The following is a 21,182-nucleotide window of genomic DNA, read 5'->3' as shown; positions in this document are numbered from 1 at the left end:
ACTTTCTGTCAGCTTTCTCTGCTCATCGTTTCGTACCCATTCACACATGCAACAGTATTGTCGGGAGGGGATGGCTTTCTGGAGTTGTTTGCCGGATATCAGATGTGACACCTGCAGGCAATGCTCGCCTGCACTGTTTGACGTCGGATCTTAGGTTACCTGTGAAGTCCATGTTTCATTTTGCGTTCTTTTTAATCAGTTTACTCAAGAACAATACAGAACAGTGGTGATATTTGCACAGGGACACAAAGAGCAGATACAATGAGTCTGCAATTTCAGGCCTTAGTGAAAAACTAGCCAATGTGGTATGCCATGGGCTCAATGGAATTACCGTAAATAATTAACACATTATATAACTCAGAAAACAGCATTAAAAATAGGGATGGGCAAATATACATCAGCAACATCAGTGTTTTGATATACTGATATTTTAACAGTGATGTTGATGGCTGCGATAACATCGAAACATCACTTTTTGGTTGATCTTTTAATGTTTTGGTTTCGAGGAAGTTAATTTCAGTTGCAGTAACATCTCAACATTTTGCATACGGCTGATAGCCTGGTACTAATAGGATCTCCACTTAAATACCTCGGCGCCGGATAGGACACGCTAATTGGCACTTATGTGTTAGATGTGGAGCGTCTCTCTCGCTGCAACATCTGAAAAATAAACAATTAGAATAATACAAGCACAAGAGGGTTTCCAGAGCTGGCCAGCCCTCTTCCTTGATAAGGCAGTGTTAATAATAGCACTGTGCTCATTAAAAAAAACACCACCACTGTCACGTGTGCATTATTGTGAGTAGATGGTGGCGGCTCGGTGAGGCCTTCATCCAGCAGTGGATAGACCACGGCTGATGACGATAATGCGAACAACATTGTTGGAACTAACATTGCGTGGGGAGACAACACAGTCTGGCGAGCTCCGTGATCTCAGGTGTCGTCGTGTCCCCTACAGGTGAAGAGTGACTTCACGACCGAGTTCACAGCTTCAGTGGCTGACCTGCGTGTCATCTCAGCGAGTAGTAGTCCCCTCCCTCTAGACCCGCTAAATATGGAAACATGCACTGGGTATTTAAGGTTTGCACGTTTTGGCATCAGGTGAAGCTCATCGACTGTGCGGTGGTGGTTTCCGTTCACCTGTTCTCGCCTCGGGTTTATCATCGTGCGCAAGATGGCGGTAACTCCACTCTCCATCGTGGCGGTAGCCTGCTTCTGCTGGTAAATATCGTTACTGGATTTAGGGGGAATGTTTCAAGGGCACGTGTAAAAATGCTACAAAGTAAAGTATCCTCTTGGTTCTTTCGGTAAAGTCACGTAGAATGAGAATAAAATAATATAATGAAATAAAATAAGGCGGTAAAAAATTCTCACGACGTTTCGGCCACAACACAAGTAGCCTTCTTCAGGTGAAAGAACAGATCTGTCAGGACGACAGTGCTTCAATGAGCGCTGCTAAGATTCGCAGCGTCTTTTAAGCTCGGTGAGAGGCGTGAAGACGCCTTGACAAAGGAGTTTTAAATCGATATGCTACAAAGTAGTTGTAACAAATAATCAAAGTAGCTCATGTAAAAGCAGTGCAAGAATGCAAGCAATTAAAATGGAAAAACTTGAATAAGCACATTGATACCGTTACCTTTTTATCATAACATGGCCACATAATATCATCTTGCTCTCAAATAATAATTTGCACAAATATTGCACTGTTTCCTTTGAATCTTGACTTAAAGCTTTCGTGACTGCAGGAATTCATATTCTTTGGGTCTTTCGGTAAAGTCATGTAGATAGGTTCAAAGAAAATAACAAAATAACATAACTAAGGAAAAGGGGACCGCTTTTCCTGATGACGACCGCGTGTGTTACGTAGTTTTTTGTTATTTTATTTGAACCTATCTGCGTGACTTTACCGAAAGACCCAAAGAATATGTTCCTTGGAAGGCCAAACTTTGGAGTTGTTTGTATATTTTAAGCAAAAGTATATATTTTATTGCATGGCTAAGGGAAGTTCCAAATTTTAATAGTTTTCCAGTTAAAATAAACTGATTGCTTAACCTATATGATGGGGAATCAAGCTTGTGTTTGGTTAGCTTGAGAAGCATCAGAATGTTATGAAGAAATCGTTTTTGAAGGCGTGTATTGAATATTTGCTTTGATAACGTGCTCACTAAAACGGTGGATAGGGTAGACACAGCAACATTCACAGGAATTACAATGGATAATATGCATCTGAAAGACGAGGGTCTAATTAATATAGATTTTTGGTTTCCAATCCACTTTTTGGTGAACAATGGCAACATTTACCGAGAGAACAGGGCAGATACCAATTCCACCCTTTGTATAAACACTCAACATTTATTGGCTGAAAACGTCTTCAAATAAAAACCCAACGCAAGTAACCCTCCTGAAAAAGTCCTACGACTCAGTGTGGCTTTTCTGACTAAAATAAGAAAATATTAATAAAAGCTCATTCGTATGCCCACTTGTTCCCTCTAATCTACTAATTTGTGTACGTTTCCAAACAAAATATAGAGGAAACTTTGGTGCTGAAAACAGTTTGAAAAGTGGCATAATGAAGTAATGCATGCAAATTAAAATCACAGTGATGATTAAGACGCAAAAGATGAGGATATCGATGATGATAATGATGCTGTTGATTATTGCAATGAAGCTTCACCTAATACCAGAATTCTGCAAAAGCTTGAAAACAAATTCTACATTAATTGGGCCTTTTGAGTGGACAGATGTTCCTAATAATGCATGTTTGTTAACTAGAACCCTGGCTGGAGAATTTTAGCTTTGGTAATTTTAGGCATTCAAAATGGGCACTGGCACATAACCTAATGTATGGCAGTAGCAAGACATGCTCAGTAAAGATCACTCAATCAATCTTAGTGTTTGTATAATGCCTTTCACAAATGAATTCCCTCAAATTCGCTGAACAAAAAAACATTATTAAATGAACAAAATAAAAGATTGTAAGTAGATACACCAGTGAAAGTAATAACAATCGGTAAGAAAGCGGTGTAAGAAGCCGTAATACATAAAAGATAAATATAAAATTTAAAGCAGTTAAAGTGAGTAATACAATTATTTGCAAGAGTGTGAATGCTGTATTATAATACAATGTTTTGAATATTGTGATGATAATTTTGTTGATAATTTTGCTTTTACTCGTTGTTGTTGCTACTGATGTTATGTCTGCTGCCACCGATGATGAAGAAGACAGTGTAGAAGAGGTAGTGTTCCCAGGAAAGCTTCAATGTGAACAGGGACTCTTTAAAAATAGTAGGTTTCATGCGGGAAGGAACTCAGGAACCACAGAAACACGCAGACATGGTGGCACTTGAAGCTTCATACAGCTGGACTCAATAATCTATTTCCCGCAACTTTTTCTTATGGCGGTCTTTAGTTCAGTGTATTTATTTTGGTATAGCCCTGTGAGCCATTCGGCTCTTGAATCGGGTGCAACCACAACACACAAAAACACGAACAAGAAAAACATCTTAAAGTGACTATGTGACTGTGCAAACAGAAAATCCATGGAAAAAAGTATTCCTGAAAAAAGCACCGTACACCAACGCTGTGTGCAAAAAAAAAATCCCATCGCGTTTGCGAATTACATTTTCCACGTGATCCATGAACAAATGCCTCCAGTGATATATTTAACTGATGTGAACATACAAGGGGGTCCTCTCCCTTTAGGATCCCCTCTGCTCACCCTGCTCGGAATGGGGGATAGAAAAAGTGCCCTAAACCTAGGCTGTCTCATCCACTCCCGGCTGGATGTCCTCGTCCAGTGGGAACACTCTATCGATGATTGGAACCACAAAAAACTGTGACTTTTGCATCATGGAATGTTCGCACTCTGATGGATAACAAAAATAACGTAAGACCAGAAAAAATAACTGCTATCGGCATCAGGAAACCTGCAAGATGTAACATCAAAGTCGCTGCGCTGAGTGAGACGAGGTGCCTGAGGTGAAGGCAAGTTGAAAGAATATGGAGGCTATACCTCTCTCTGGAAAGGAAAACCTACAGAGGACAGATGCATCCATGGTGTCGGCTTTGCAACTAAGAACACGCTTGTCAGTCAGTCGTAGGAATCACTTCACGTTTAAATGATCCTTCATTCAAATCTCAGCAGGAAAAATGGGCCTTTCGAGAAGACGGAGCAAGTGAAAGGCAGATGAATTTGCCAAAGTTGAAAACAGCAATTTATCATTTGGTTTCCTAAGAGACTGATATTTAGAGAAACAATGTGAAATCACTGGATCATGTCCCATCAAGGATGAACAACTATGCGGGTCTTTGCAGCAGCTTCACCGCTTTACCCCTTCGTGTCCCTGTGCCCTGGCAGCCTGGGGTCGAACCGTGATGTCGCCGCCGTGCCGGCAGGGAACCTTGCACCCTTCGACTCCTTGGGCACCCTGGGCACAACCACTGCGTACGAGCGGCGCATCCGGCCCAACGTGGGAGGTGCTCACTCTGTGTGGATGTGTGGGATATGTGTTTGTGACCAGTGGGCCACAGGGGCCGGGATCTACCAGCGAAAAAGGAAAATTTAAAAAAAAAACCTGAACAGTTCTCGCTTGTACATTATTTTGTTGTTGTTTATTAACTGCATCCTTACTTTTTGGTTCTTTCTGTAAAGTCATGTAGGTATTTTATTTTATACCCACGTGACTTTACCGAAAGAACCAAAGAGTATGGATTCTTGCAGTCACGAAAGCTTTAAATCAAGATTTAACTGCATCGTATTTATAGTTTGACACGATTTAAAGTACAGCTTCGCAAAGGATTGTTGCTCATAACTTAGATGAAGCTCGCCCACAATTATCAAGTGCAAGGATTGCACAGGTGGTTGAAGGGAGTTTGCAAAAACCTTTTACTGTGGATTCATACATTTTGAGACTCTTGGCAAATGGTTTTAAAAACATACTTTTTGGGTCTTATTTGGCAAATAATGCAATACACCAAAACTGATTTGTTATTGCTCAATTCCGGGACCATTAATTTATGTTTTACTTATAAACTAAATTGGTTGAAATCCTCATGAACCGAATGTACATTTTAAAATGTTTTACTCTTCTCTTCTCCAATAACAATTCAATAAATAACAACAAATTACAAATGGGATGCAACAAAGTTAAAAGTTAATTAAAAGTTCTAAAAGTGTTAAGAATGCCAAATAATTTTTTAAAACTTTTACAAACACCAAGATATATATTTTATTAACTGCGATATCCTGTGGAAATGTTCTATCGAGATCACCTATAAATATTAATGGTCATGTATGTATACGATGACATGAAAAGTGCACAAAGACGCATAGAGAGATTGATGTTTGCAATTAGACTCAGAGAGAGAAAAGGAACTCATGGATCAGGGAAAAAAACACAGCCAATTGAGTGTATGCATCTAAGAGGACGACTGCTGTAGAGATGTAGCAATGCGTTATTTACATGTGTACGAGTGAGATCCATTGTAGCAATGTTGGATCACGCGGGATGGCAACGGCATGGGGTAAGCCATGTGTTTATTCAAATGGTTGGACAACCTACTGTCGACATTACAATATCGTCTAATTTATTTTTGGTTCAACCATAACCGAGACCTTTACATTGCATGAGGTTTTTTTGACCTATTATGGTGAATGATAGCTCAGAGCCAGAAGTCAATTTATCTAAATAGTTGTTCAAATGGTAAATGCAGCATCGTATTTTTCCCCATTTCCTTTTGCAGGACCTCCGGTGGTTGTAAATGCCAGCATTGTCATCAAACGGTTTGGCCCCGTTACGGAGACATCCATGGTGAGAGCATCAACTAGCAGGGTTTTGTTTTTAAGTGGCTCATTTAGGTCAAGAGATTTTCCAGCCTCCTTGAGCCACTGCCAATATTAGCATGTTGAACTGGGACCATGATGAAGGCACATCTGTCAATGTTCAATTTATATTGGAATTAAGACCATCACGTTGGAAACATGCTAGCGTCCATCCTATAAGGCAAGGCCATAGAACAAATGACCCAGACATTTTCTCAGAATTCTGGACGGGAGACCGATTTCATCTAACTTAGAATCTGCAACAAAGTTGTCATAGTTTTCCAAAAACACTTTCAGAACTCTACCCTTGAAGTTGTTATTAGCACTGACACATACTGTACACACATCAAACAATCTCCACTGTTTTCCACAAAGTAATGGCGACATGATGCTGTCATAAAAAATATGCTGTAAGTATTGGTAGATATCCGGTTGATATCAGTTAATAAGCTGAGCTGAATAACGTACCGTTTGTCAAATAAAGTATGGACTTGGTGCAAGTGCTGCTAGTGAGTAAGCATCTGCTATGGCCAGAAATGCATGAGGGGGTGGTGAAGCCCGAACCGAAACGAGCCATCTTTGTCTCCCAAGTGCTCATGTTTACATACTGCATTGGGGACTAAATTAGAACTTAAATGAAATTAAGTTGAAATCGGCGGGACATGTCATGAGAACAACTGTAAATGGATGAGAGATAATTAACTACGGAGTGGAGAATGATATTAAGGCCAAAGGAGCAGAGGAAGACAGTGGACGAGGTCGTGAGATTTATTCAAAGAATTCGGAGGCCACTTGCTGGACAAGGCCAACTCAGGAAAGGAAGAAATGGAAGAAACAGGGGAGGCCTTTGTCTGGCTACGGAAAGTTACAGGCTGATAACAACACACCTTGGGGAGGCACAGGATAGGTTCATATACAAGTTTCCACCGATGTTATCCGTTTCAAGGAATGTAATTTAGTCACCAAGTTGTAATGCAGTGCATTAACCCCTGCTGCACCCCGTTCCTCATATACACATACAAGGGCAAACACACAAGTCAAAGGCCATTTCCATTCTTTGTACCCACAACCCCTGCATGTGCTCCCATTGCAGAAACATTTTCTTTTTCCATTGGATTTATTTTTAATCACCTCCACTTTTCTGCGATTTTGGGACTGACTGCTTGATACTGTGTTGCTTTGTCCTCTCGACCCTGGCGTGATTGGTACCAGGACTATCAGATATCAATTTTCCTTCAACTTCGCTGGAACGATCCCCAAATACAACAGCTGCTGGCAAACGCAATGCTCAAGGAAGACTCAATTGACCTCGGCAACAACTATTATGACCTGCTGTGGAAGCCGGTACTTTTCTTCGAGAACGAAAAGTCAGCGAACGTCCACGCCATCACATCTGATAACAAGATGCTGCGGCTCTACAGGAATGGGGACGTGTTCCACTCCATGAGGTGCAATGCACAAATACCTTCCCTATAGTCTTTAGCGACTGTTCGTTAGTGTAGCGCTTCTGGACTTACGAGGCATACATTTATTATATATAATTCCAAATGTCCCTGAATGGCGAAGGGGAATACACATGATACTCCACTTGGTTGAGCTATCATTTGTGGCAAAGTCGCTTCTGAAAAAGAGCTATATAGCTCATTGGACCTGTGCTTGGAAAATTAGAAAATATGTAGTTTTAATGATTTCAACAGGAACGGAAATTATTATTCGCTCACATTGGGCTCAGTCTGCACCACGCCGCCAAGCACGTGCTCCCTCTCTCCACCAAACGCCAATCATTTCTGATTGACCACACACAGTGATTGACCACACACAGTGATTGACCACACACAGTGCCACGGAGGCTCCCACTATTTAACGTCAACACAATAAATTTGGGATTTCTCACCAGAACACAAATCAATGTGCAACTAGGAATGCACGTTAACCTTTCTTACAGATAAAGCAAATTCCCCAAATTAAACGCAAGTAATTTTAACACGTGGATTAATTCATTATCATAATATGCAATCTAATTATTTTAATATGCAATATGATTAATTATATGTATGTTTAACTTTTTTCACACCGTACGTAGCCAACCGTGCTTAAATCAGGTTAATCGTTTTAAATTGCAATTAATTAAATTGAATCAATATATAGCACAGTACGTACTGTAATACAAAGGTATAACTACATTATAGCTGGATTAAATCAGAATATAACTGAACAAATAACCATTAAATCTGTGTATCCCGAGTTAACACTAAAACGCACTTTAAACAACTTTAATCCACTTGCTCTCACTATTCATCACCGCATCTATACACAATGTGACCTCGATTAATTAACATAACAACGTTGAGCCTTTACGGAGCAATACAAAATTAATTATGTAACTTTTTACTATTTAACAGCATTAATCCAGCACTATTGATCACGCAAGAAAGGTTATAAATGTAAACTAGAAATCTACCCCCGTATTTACCAATGACACTATCAGTGACGTCATTGAACGGGAGTAAGATCAGAGGCATTGAGGATACGCGAAAGGGGTAGTGGAGTGTACAAATTGTGATATTTGTGGGAATGCATGAGGGAGCATTTAGGATAAATCTTGTGCATTTCACAGGCAATGTTAAAAATTCATATATAATATACAGTACTGTATAATTGTGTGCGCAAACATTCAACAACGCAAGCAATGTCTCATTTTTTATTTAAAGCTTTCGTGACTGCAGGGATTCATATTCTTGGTTCTTTCCCTTCTACGTGACTTTACCGAAAGAACCAAGAATACAATGTCTCGTTATAATATTGCATGGTTGGGATCTCACAAGTCTCTTCTGCTCATTGCAGGGTGACAATGCTCCTGGAGTGTGCCATGATCCTGCGTGACTATCCCATGGACCTACAGCACTGTCACATGAACATGGAGAGCTGTAAGAGCGAGAGGACCATCTCCCCCTGGGTGGTGTTTTTTTTTTTGGGCCCTGACATTGTGGGTGGGACATTCCGTTTTGAGGACACAGGCTGGAATTTAATTAATTATAGTGGATTTCATTGTCATTCTTACAATTGCTCCTCATCCTCTCTTCCATGGCTGCTAGTAGTATGCCACGCCGTGACATCATAAAGATGCTTGTAAAGTTCATTTAGTTTAAGAAGCTCATAACTCTATGGTAGTCATTATATAGTGTAGTATATACCCAGTTACTTCATGTTAACAGCTCAGCTTACTGGAGAGTATATTGAGTACATTGATGATATTGATGTACTTTATATTTAGTTTTTTCACATCGGTTTATTGTATGGTAGTAGGGTATGTGTAGTTCTTTAGAAACTCTCTTTTTTGTTTTACACATAATTCACTAGCTTGATACGCGGTGGTTTGGGCTGTTGCAGTTCTTCATTATTAAAATTTCCCTCCCTTATTGCTGCTAATCCTACATAATACACTAGCATAATATGACTTTGAGACCCCCCACTGCCTACACATTCCACAAGGAGTGACTAATCCCATATCTGCATTTGTCATCAACATGCTAAATTCCTCTGGTTGATGTGTAAAGTCCTTTGTCAAGGCGCTCTCCTCCTCCCACCCAGCTTATAAGATGCTGCCAAGCTTAGCAGTGTTCATTAGGATGCTGTCTTTCCGACAGCTGTTTCTTCACCTGAGGACGGCTGCTTGCGTTGTGGCCGAAACATCGTGAGAATTGTATAATATTATGGCTTATTATTTTATTATTTTATTATTTCCCTTCTACGTGACTTTATCGAAATAATCAAGAATATAAGCTCATTACGGCTCAATCGTTTAGCTTGGTTGACTGCGAGAGCATGAGGTCAATCAATCAATCGAGTCTTTATTTCTATAGCATTATTTAGTACAAAAGATGCAATTTAAAGTGCTGTACAGGTAAAATAAAATAATGTTAAAAGCTTAAATCACGAGAACAGTAAAAGCAATTTCCATAAAAAGCAATTGCATCGTAATAAATTGCTAGCGAAGGCATATAATAAAGCAACACTATAAAATAATCTTAAGTTAAAGCAAGTTTAAAAAAGTAAGTTTTTTTTCCATTCTGCATTCTGATCACAAGTATATGTGGTTAATGCAGACATGATTCCTTGTAAAAGGTTTCAGTTTGGTGTTTTAAACATCTTAACATCCAAACACCTTGACTATGGATTATAAACACCTGTTTTGTTGCCAGAAAAGAGGGGAAAACCTATTCTCAGTAAGTTTTTTTTTAGATTTCACTTAAAATTGCTAAATGATTGCGAAGCCCTCAGATCCCCTGGCAGGCTGTTCCATAGGCGAGGCCCATGCACATTGAAGGCCGCTTCTCTGTGAGTTTTGTTCCTGGCCCTTGGAGTGACGAAAAGACCGGAACCAGAGGATCTGAGGGATCTTGTTGGTTCATATCTTAAAAGTATAGAAGACATGTATGCTGGTGCCAAACCATCCAACGATTTAAAAACCAATACAATTATTTTTAAAACAATTCCATGACTGACTGGCAGAGAATGCAAGGACCCTAAAATAGGTGTCACGTGGTGGGTGCTCTTTCTGGTTTTTGTAAGCACAGGTCCTGCTGCATTCTCAATAAGTTGTAGGTTACATATTGACTTTTTCGGAAGACCGGAAAAAAGAGCATTGCATCAGTCAAGTCTGCTGGTAATAAAAGCATGCATCAGTCTCTCAGTAGTAAACCGAGAGACTGAAGGTTGTACCTTCGCTATATTTCTAAGATGATAAAATACCGTTTCAGTGATATATCTGATGTGGGCTTCAAAGTTCAAATCCGGCGTTTTTTGTCAATGTGAAAAAATTTGTGAGCAGTTGATCTCTTTTGCTCCAATTACCAGGACCTCTGTTTAGTCTTTTGTAAGTGCCATAAAAATTCAGTGACAACCACATTTAAACTAGATTTTGACACTGGTTGCTGTGGGCAGTTCAAAAGAAAACTAAAATGACCATTCACAAGACGGCAGGGAGCGCCTTGAGGTATGCATGGGAGACGCGGTATGAATAATACATTATTATTATTTCGATAATGCTCATCTATTATAAAGCCTGGAGTTCTGTTTGTCCATCAACTAAATTATGAGAGCCTTTCAGAAGGCCTGAATCAAAAATATATAGAAAGTGAACCCCCGCTCCCCCAACTGTGGGGGTCAAAAGTTGATTCAACAGGTTTCCACAAATTGTTGACCCCCTCCCCCAAAAAATGTATTATGTAGGCATATATGCCTACACACCTTACATACAATAGAGTCCAGCTTTATTTTGTATGCATATATTTCTACACATCCTACGTACAATAGAGTCCATATTTATTTTGAATGCATATATCCCTACAGACCCTACATATAATAGAGTCCAGATCTATTTTGAATGCATATATGCCTACACACCCTACATACAATAGAGTCCATATTTATTTTGAATGCACCCCACTGTTCAGACATGTCTCAGTGTGACTGGTCGGTTTGGTTTGGTCAGGGCTGATGGTAAATAGAACTGCGAATCAGTACTAGCGAGTAAAATACCTTCACGGAAAATTAATGTTTTTAAAATGTCTATTTGCATCTAATCAACTTTAAGGTACAACCCAGTAGTATCTGCACACACCGACATTCTAGTGATTTAAACCTGGCAGAGCACTACTGTGTTTTTATAAAAGCTTCCACAAAACTGAGTGCAGATATTGACGGCCGTCTGGCAACATGTAAGTCACACTCTTGGAATTCAGTGAACACACCAATATAAAAGAGCTAAAATAATGCATATGTAGGATTCTGGTGTCATCTGGAAATTACCAAAATAAATAACCTTCAGAGGTAACGCCCAGTACAAAAAGAGCAGAAACAAAGCATCCTACCGAACATCATAAGAGCAGTGGGGTGGGGGGGGACGTTACAAGTCTTGTCATCACTGCCTACATTTTGACGTGTTAATTAAAGAACGATAACCACACGCATGCTGTGTGCTCTGTGCCCCAGATGGTTACACAACGAACGACGTCATCCTTCAGTGGAACAGCACGGATCCCGTGATATTCAACGTGAGCACGGCCACCACCACCTTCACCGTGTCGGAGAAGGGGATCCTGGGCAACTGCAGCAAGACGTATGACAGTGGTAAGCCCCCGCTGAGGTCTGTGAGCCCGATTAGACTGATTATGTGGCACAACAAAAACTGCATGTGTCATCCTGAGTTATAATGTATACGTTTTAAATAGATCATAACTCGTATGTCTACCCTTTACTTGGTACTTGGCTGAAATAACGTCACATTGCTAAAATGTGGTCAAGTGATAATGCAGGATCAGTGAAAACATTACTCGCTGATAATAGTGCTAATTTACTTTTACATATAAACTCATTGTGTGTTTTAGAATATTTGTTTATTGCTGCAGGAAGACACCAACAATGAGCTATTTGGCTTTATTTCATGTGTGACCTGCGACGGTACGGTACAGATGCTAGTTACAATCATGGTTTTAAAGGTCGTGCTACGAACAGCAAGTATCGGTATGTGCTGTATACGTTACGGGAATACGGAACCTGTCGAAGACGTAAAAACATTGATTTTCACAAACAAAAATAAAGTAAGGAAAAACATGTAATTTAAAAAAGCAAACACAATAAGTAACCGGGCACTTTTAAGTATGATCCATACAAACTTGGGCTTAGAGTTCCCTGCCGATTATTTACCAGAACAACATCTATGAAGGAACTTGAGTTTCAGGAGTGAACGGAGGTTTCTCATGGTCGGCAATGATTGAATTCCCAAATAGAATGCGGTAGCGATTTAAAACCACCCAGAAGGCCTTTTTTTCCACAGACCGAATAAAATCTGGGGATTTTTAAGAGGCAGAAAGAAGAGCTATAAGGCTCCATTTGTTTTCTTGTGGGGTCAACAGATCCATCAAAGTATTTAGTGGAACATTGTAGTTCAAACATATGAAACCAGAACTCTATACTGTGCCTTCAACTATAAATGAAATAAACGTATAATCCATTAGTCTGTTGACTTTCCAGAAACAATATTATCCAGCAGCATTTGTTGTAGTGTTGTCATACCCAGCTGTAGACTGCTATTGAACACATGGAGTTAGATTAATTTATTTTAGGGAATATAAATATCAGAAAGTAAATGAAGAATACAATTTGCAGCGATAATTGCAGACGACTACGATATATTACACAATGGACAACACGATTACCGTGGCTCTTGTATAATATAATAAATTGTACCGCCATGTGGTGGGAAATGTCCTGTTGACAAAGGTGTCAGCCAGTCGCGTGTGAGGCCCTGGTGTCTGGCCGGAGCACGCAGTGACGATTCTCGACTCTGTGTGTAACCCTCCAGGCCCGTATTCGTGCATCTCGGTGGAGTTCGACCTCTCACGTGACATTGGCTACAACCTGATCCAGCTCTACATTCCCAGCATGCTGCTTGTCATAATCTCCTGGCTCTCATTCTGGATTGACATGTCTGCTGCGCCGGCCCGGGCTAGCCTAGGCATCACCACCATCCTCACCATCACCACGCAGAGCTCGGCTGCCAACTCGCAGCTTCCCAAGGTACGTGGAGTTGAATCCGTCGACATTTACAGTCATTCATTGGACGATCGACAAAAGAAGCAGGAGAAAGGCAGCAGGAGAGATTCAATCAAAGGATTTGGAGGCCATTCCTGGACAACGAAGGAAAAAAAGAATGGAAGGAAACGGGCAATGCCACCACCCAGCAGTAGAAAGTGAGAGGCTGACAAAAACAAATAAGCTGCGTTCCAGGTTTTCTATGCGATAGATGATTTTCAGTCGTGATCGGATCGTATTTTGCTTGCTCCATATGTCAGTCGATTATGAGCCTGTCCTTGCTAGTTCATCTATTGAGCTCATAGATGCTTATACGTCTGAAAAAAAAACTCCAAAGATCTGGTCAATCAAGCCAGGCTTTAATTTAAGGAGTAATACATGTTGTATAAGATAATGGTGCTACCCTGCACCTGCTTGCTTCTGCCGCACCTCCGGTTAGCACGGTTGGCTACGCACAGTGCGAAATAAGTTCAACACACACACATGCATTGTGCCACTGCTGGTGGAAGGGCCTCTTTTTGGAGGTATAGAGAGCAGGGATGGGCAACTTAGACGAGTTGGTGGGCCACATGAGTGGCCCTGCACCTCAGTTGGGCTGCAAGCTAAATGCACCTAAAACAGGCCACCACGAGGGGCTCCATGGGCTGCAAGCTAAATACACCTAAAACAGGCCACCACGAGGGGCTCCATGGGCTGCAAGCTAAATACACCTAAAACAGGCCACCACGAGGGGCTCCATGGGCTGCATGCGGCCTGCAGGCCACACGTTGCCCGCCACTGGTCTAGCGAACCCCTCTAGATGGTATTCAACATGATTTTACACACTGAACATTCGTCTTGGCAGAGGTGGAATTACCCACACATCACCCCACCATATGCGACCTGCCGATGAGCTGTGGTGCACCCATTTACACTCCTGGGTGGTCAGAGGTGGCGGGGGGGGGGGTTAAGAAACGTTTACATTGTTTTAACTGTAGGAATTTGTATCTGTAGTATGGTAAAGTAATATGACTGTATCACAGTCATCTGAGCGTGAATGAATCGGGTTAAATCACCTCGTCCCTAAAGATGTGCAGCCTCAAACCAAGCAGCTGTAAATTTTGATTTAAAGCTTTCGTGACTGCAGGGATTTATATTCTTGGTTATTTCGGTAAAGTCACCACGTTGAAGGGAAACAATAAAATAATACAAATATAAAGCAATCAAATAATAAAAAAATAAAACAATAAAATTCTCACGACGTGGTTTTCACACCTGATGATTGCTTGTGTTGCAGTCGAAACGTCGTGAGAATTTTATTGTTTTATATTTTTATTATTTTATTGTTTCCCTTCTACGTGACGTTACCGAAAGAACCAAGAATATGAATATCAAGCAGCTGTAGTTGACGGCACCTACTCCTCCTTGTGGTTTCAGGGTGTCCTTAGATTGGTACAAGCGACATTGCTACCACCTAGCGGTGAACAATGGCTTCGTTGTTGTGATTATTCTTGTGCATATGGATGGAAGTGATGGTGACGTGTGCGTGAAACCTGGTGTCCCGTCCACGGCTAACATCGGTGACGAATATCTGAAGCGGTCCTGAGTTGCTCCTAGGTCAACTCAGCCTTAAATGAGTACATTAATGCAGCGTGTAAACATCAGCCATCGAATAAAACAATATTTTAAAAAATGAATTGCCCTCGCATTCGTACGGTGGACGGGAGGCATGATAGGGGGTGACCTTGTCACGCAGATGTGCTCACTTCCCCCGCCTGCGAGCCACCCAGCCAGCCAGCCACGAAGCCAGCAAAACTTTTTTTTTTCAAATATACAATGAGATGAATCTTTGGTGCGGTGTGTATTTAAATACTGGTGTTTATCTGTGGCTATTTATATCTGTAGCGTGGTAAAGTCGTGCGACTGCATCACAGCAGTCGTTGGCGGTACGGTTGAGACTCTATAAACTCACGACACATCGAGAATCCCCGTTCAGCCCTTTGTAACGTTACAAGGGCATTAGCCCCAGCAGTCTGTAAGGATTGTTGTTGTTGTCTTGCGTGTGTGCACGCAGGTGTCGTACATCAAGGCGATCGACGTATGGATGGGCATGTGTCAAGTGTTTGTGTTTGCGGCGCTCTTGGAGTTTGCGGCCGTAAACGTGATGGCTCGACAGGGCAAACATGCCGTGAAGCTCGTGGGTGAGAACAGCTCACCCAAGGAGAAGGTGAGCGAGTGGAACTTTGCTTGACTAGGAGGGGTCGCGATGGTTAGGGATTGAAAGCGGTCAGGTGGGATAGAGGTGCGATGGGAAGTTTTTGGTGGTTTCGTTAATTGAAGGTGTACCGACCCTTTGCCATGGTCGTCATCAGCGGCTTCTGCAAACAGTGAAGATGTTTTCAGTGCGCCCCTAAACTGATTAGGGGTTTGTGAATGGATAGACGATATTTCTGGATCAACACCATTAAAATGCAACTGCATCTCAAGCAGTGTTGCCAACTTAGTAATTTTGTTGCGAGATGTATCAACTTTTTGGCTTCCCGAGTAAGAAAATGCCAACGTGACTAGAAACAAATCGAGTGACTTTCTGGAGCAAGAACCTCATGCAGATTTTGAAGTGATTCCAGGTGTGGATTAAAGATCATGTATCAACGTACCAAGTAGGAATACTTGATACATTGACAACTTTACAAGGACTATCAAGCAACATTCATGCACATTGAGGTTTGTTAAAGAAATATTCAAGGAGTTGCAGCACTAACCATTAAAACTGTACAAAGGTGGGAACATGCACTTCATGGGTAAAAAAATAAATGTGTGGCGTGACCAAGAAATTGCAGATCTGCAACTGTACTTTGTCATGTTCCAGCAGCCTATTCAGAGTTCAGTTAAATGAAGGTGTTTGGCTGTAAAGAAGCTGTAGCCGGCTAATGAGTCTGCGAGATAAGTGTCACAATTGGTTGCTTCCCTTTGTCATGCGCTTTGTGGTAAACGCGCTCATTGCATCTGCTCAGGTCGGAGCCGAGGACAAGAAGAAGATGTACGTGAGGTGCGCACATCGCATCGATTATTTCTCGCGCATCATTTTCCCCATCGCCTTCTTCATCCTCAACATCTTCTACTGGGTCTTCTACAAAGTGGTGCTCAAATTCAACTAGGAAATTGAGCAAACCCCGCTCAGATTCTGCCAACGTGCTGAGAAAGTACCCATGTAGCACGCGTCAATACCATATATTTATAAGCTGTATTGTATTTAATTGCATGCGCGTATTGTCACGAAAACAAAGCAAAATTAAAAAAAATACACTTAAATACAAATGTACAGTAAAATAAATGTGGTAGCAAACATTGGCAAGTTAAACATGCCACACTATTGGCTAAATTTGCCCCAGAATGAGCAATGCTCATGCAACACAGCAAACTGAAACATATGACTTTACGGGGGAAGATGTGTGATCATACTGCACCATACTGGTTTGTGTGGCTTGGCAAAACTATTCACTTGACGTGGAAATACTGACAAGGAGGTGACGCCAGCCACATTATAATTTTCAGAATCGATTACCCAGGATATTGTATCTAATTGGTGACCCCTGGATGGTAAGTCCCAAGTTGCCAACCATTACATCATGGTAGCTGCTTTCGTTGCTCAGTTAAAAAATATTGTACGTTCATTGCCAGACAAATGTTAATGTGTAGCAAGCGGGTAACCATTTATATGATGCGATTATCGGTAATACAAAAATAACTTTAATGAATCTAGTAAGAACAGGAAAAGTTCTTTTTTGACAATTGCTGTATTTAGGCATTGTATAATGACCTGGAAATTACTTTAAAAAATTACTTACAATTCTACTGGAGTAACCCCCAACCCCAAATATTAGCATTAAATACGTAATATCTCACGTTATCCAGGTGTATTGTGAGATAGGTAAAGTGAATTACAACTACCATATATGTTACATATACCATTGTATAGCTTTATGGGCGGATTTATTTCTGATTTCATCACCAGCTGTATTAACCCATAACTTTTCGTCGGTCATAGAGCGGAAATGTGAAGGTATGTGAAATGTGAAGGTAACTCGCCCCAAAGTTATCTCCTTTCATGATTAATATGTACTGGTATGTGTTAATTATTTCTAGTAATATCAACCAGGAAGATTAACAAGTATAATCATTGACATTTGTAAGGCCCATTTCTTCCATAGATCCCAATGTGCCGTAATTATAATTCACATCTGCTTCAAAAGTAGAATAATCTACAATGTCAATCAGTAATCAAATTTACAGTTGGATTTCAACACCATGAAAAAATAATTGCGAACTTAACCTGCTTTTAAACATAGACCTAATGTTGGTATTTTACAAAATGCAATGGATTTGAAGTCACAAGAATTGCGCACATGATACACCGAGCACCTTCCACAAGCGTAGGTACTTTCACGCACACTTAATTCATAAACAGTTACCCGGGTCTGATTTCTAGAATACTTTTCCCCTTTGCCTCCGGAGTTCGGTGGCCCTGCAAAATATTTCATACGTCCAGTTTTCACAAATATAGAGCCGGTGGACCTAAGATTACCAACCATCTGTTTTTTTGTAACTGTACTGTCTGTTACTTTTCATTACCTGCTCTAAAGTGTCCTTTTGATGCCTCTGACCATATATCAAACGTATGCATTTTTGTCACATTTTCATCGTGCAAATCAGCATGGAACATGTTTAATGGAATGTGGAGTAGACAAAGCAAGTGGGCACTGTGTAAGGTGAATACCACAACACTGGATGTGTGACGAATGGAATTGGTTTAAGCTTATCTAGTTTGCCTGTTTAAATAACATTCTACCGTTATTCATTCGTGTGGAAGGTCGAAAGGCTGATGGACTGTTTACGGTCTTCCACAATAGTGTATCACGAGTTAATATATTGTCTGTATACCCAAATTATCTGACAGTATTCCACCAAGTAGTCAACACCGACACGGGTTTGTTCATATTTTGGAAATGGGAAAATTGGCAACCCCAGGCTCACCCCCAAGGCTGACCCTTGATGCGTGAGAGTATTCACTTGTCGGAATGTGAAAGGACATTTAACTATTTTCACTGATTTAGCTGCTGTCAGCAACGTGAGACACTGAAACTGTGCTCACTGCCACATGCATCGTCAGTCCCAGAGCTCGACAGATATATAATTTAACCGAGCATACATCTCTTACAATTTAAATAAATGATTATATTTAAACAGCATGATCAACTTTCTGAGTTACTGAATTAATCTTGAAATATTTAAGTGTGTCTTACAAATTATAAAGATTCTGTATGTCAATTTAATCAACAAAGTGGTGCTCAAATTCAACTAGGAAATTGAGCAAACCCGCTCAGATTTTGCCAACGTGCCGAGAAAGTACTCATGTAGCATGTGCCAATACCATATACTTATATGCTGTACTGTATTTTATTGCATGTGTGTATCGTGCCCAAAAGAATAATACATCTCTTACAATTCAAATAAATGGTTGTATTTAACAGTATGATCATCTTTCTGAGTAAAGTAATTCATCTGAAAACATTGACTTGCCTTACAAATTACACAGTAGTACTGCATGTCACTTCAATACATTTTTTTATCACACTTATTACACATTTAGCATAATGTTGTTACACATTTGTTGTATTTTTTTAGTACTGTCTTGCAAATTTGATTAATGTTACAAATGATGGCTTGTATTTTAAACATACATTACATGTATACATTACATGTATGTTTAAATGGAAGCAAATTTAGGTAATAACATCAATTGTAATGATTAGACCATATGAGGATGCCCTCCATTCAGTGTTTAAACAAGTTATGTATTTATCCAACAGTATATGATGTATCTTCTTTGGTTCTTTCGGTAAAGTCACGTAGAATGAGAATAAAATAATAAATTGATAAAATAAAATAACACAATAATATTCTCACGACGTTTCGGCCACAACACAAGCGGCCTTGTGTTGTGGCCGAAACGTCGTGAGAATATTATTGTGTTATTTTATTTTATCAATTTATTATTTTATTCTCATTCTACGTGACTTTACCGAAAGAACCAAAGAAGATGAATCATTGCAGTCACGAAAGCTTTAAATCGAAGTATATGATGTATTAAGCTTGGTGGGGATGTAATAGGAAACGGAATCGGTACACATGTTCTGTATCCTTTATTTGACGAGATTAAATTCAACTCTTTTAGATGCATGAATCTTGCCTCAAAAACATTTAAAATATAAAAAAACAGCCTCCCCTGCAAGAGAATTACAACTCCCCTGAAAGACGACCAGCTGTGAAACTAAATTATATATACTATTACAAGTAAAATACCCAAGTTATCAAACAGTGTGCATGAGATATCTCTTGCCATGGACGCTGTCACAATTCGAAACGCGAAAAACTCCCAAAAAAATCCGTGTATCTGATAGTTTACCCAGCATTTCAAAGAGTGTCCGATTGCTTGACCTCAATAAATCTCCCTATATCTAATATTCCAATGTTTGTGGGTAGCTTGACCTTTGAACAAACGCAAAAATCATAACATTTTCAAGCTACTTGTACACATTTGGTATCAATCGAAAGCAAATAAAGTCGTCCTCCAACAAACTTTTCATTTGCCGAGCCATGGTCGTAAAAAAAAGCGCTTTTGTGGAAAACAAAATTAAAAACCACGGGGGACGCTGGCTTGTTAAAGCACACGGCAAAAATCAACTTTCTCTTCTGGCCGCAAGGACTAACCATGAAGCCTTGTAACAGGCGTGCCGAGCAAACGCGCACATTGGAGGTGCGGAGGAAGGACAACACGCTAAACACAAAAAGCAGTTCTAAAGAAATTATTTTTCAACGAAGATGACTTAAAACATGCAAAGAACGAGAGGTTTTTGTGAGAAACATAAAGTAATGAAGGATTGGAGCATGAGGTTGGTTATGGCACCACGCGAGATTACGGCGAGTTGGCTGGAGGGGTTGACGTCACGCGACAAGGGCGTGGTGGGTAGAGGGCTTGTGACGTCACGCGGTACGGGTGAGGTGGAGGAGAGGGAGTGATGACGTCCAGAGACGCGGGAGTGATGAGAGGGAGGGGGGGGATGACGTCACGCGACACTGGTGAGGTGGAGGGAGTGATGACGTCCTGAGACGCGGGAGTGATGAGGAGAGGAGGGCGGGGTATGACGTCACGCGACACTGGTGAGGTGGAGGGAGTGATGACGTCCTGCGACGCGGGAGTGATGAGGAGAGGGGGGATGACGTCACGCGACACTGGTGAAGTGGAGGGAGTGATGACGTCCTGAGACGCGGGAGTGATGAGGAGAGGGGGGCGGGGGTATGACGTCACGCGACACTGGTGAGGTGGAGGAGAGGGAGCGATGACGTCCGGAGACGCGGGAGTGGAAAACACGAATTGCAGAAAAAAATATATGACAAAAATAAGATTAAAACTAATATATTTCAATATAAAGCAATAAAATAACTGAAATTAAATAAATTAAGATATAGAAACATAAAAATGTTTAAAACAAATGATAAAACGGACATTCGCCATCCTTTTACGGTGTAAGTTATGCGGGTTCCTGCTAGTTTCAAAATAATACCATTCCTCGTGAATAGGATAAATTGATAATACTCTAAATTTTGTTGAATAAAGGATATGGGGCCGTCCATAAATGACGTCACGCGATTTTGGCCGAATTTTTACTCCCCCGTCACACGGCGTCACAAAAGTCAGACCCCCCTCAAATATGACGTCACAAAG

General features: G+C 40.7%; 1 protein-coding gene across 1 annotated transcript; it reads left to right on the top strand.

The window, feature by feature from the left end:
- The first annotated feature begins 768 nt into the window (after positions 1 to 768).
- LOC116946054 (glycine receptor subunit alpha-2-like) lies at positions 769 to 19,272 on the top strand. The gene is made up of 9 exons (XM_032960889.2): positions 769 to 1,221; positions 4,358 to 4,476; positions 5,743 to 5,810; positions 7,034 to 7,269; positions 8,666 to 8,748; positions 11,816 to 11,953; positions 13,188 to 13,402; positions 15,471 to 15,623; positions 16,411 to 19,272. The coding sequence occupies exons 1-9, from the start codon at positions 1,175 to 1,177 to the stop codon at positions 16,552 to 16,554; spliced, it is 1,203 nt and encodes a 400-aa protein (XP_032816780.1). The 5' UTR covers positions 769 to 1,174; the 3' UTR covers positions 16,555 to 19,272.
- The last annotated feature ends 1,910 nt before the right edge of the window (positions 19,273 to 21,182 follow it).

Source organism: Petromyzon marinus, chromosome 26 (genome assembly GCF_048934315.1).
Source record: "Petromyzon marinus isolate PM22_M1 ecotype Great Lakes invasive population chromosome 26, UKy_Petmar_22M1.pri1.0, whole genome shotgun sequence".
Lineage (NCBI taxonomy): Eukaryota > Metazoa > Chordata > Hyperoartia > Petromyzontiformes > Petromyzontidae > Petromyzon > Petromyzon marinus.
This window is presented reverse-complemented; position numbering and strand designations above follow the sequence as displayed.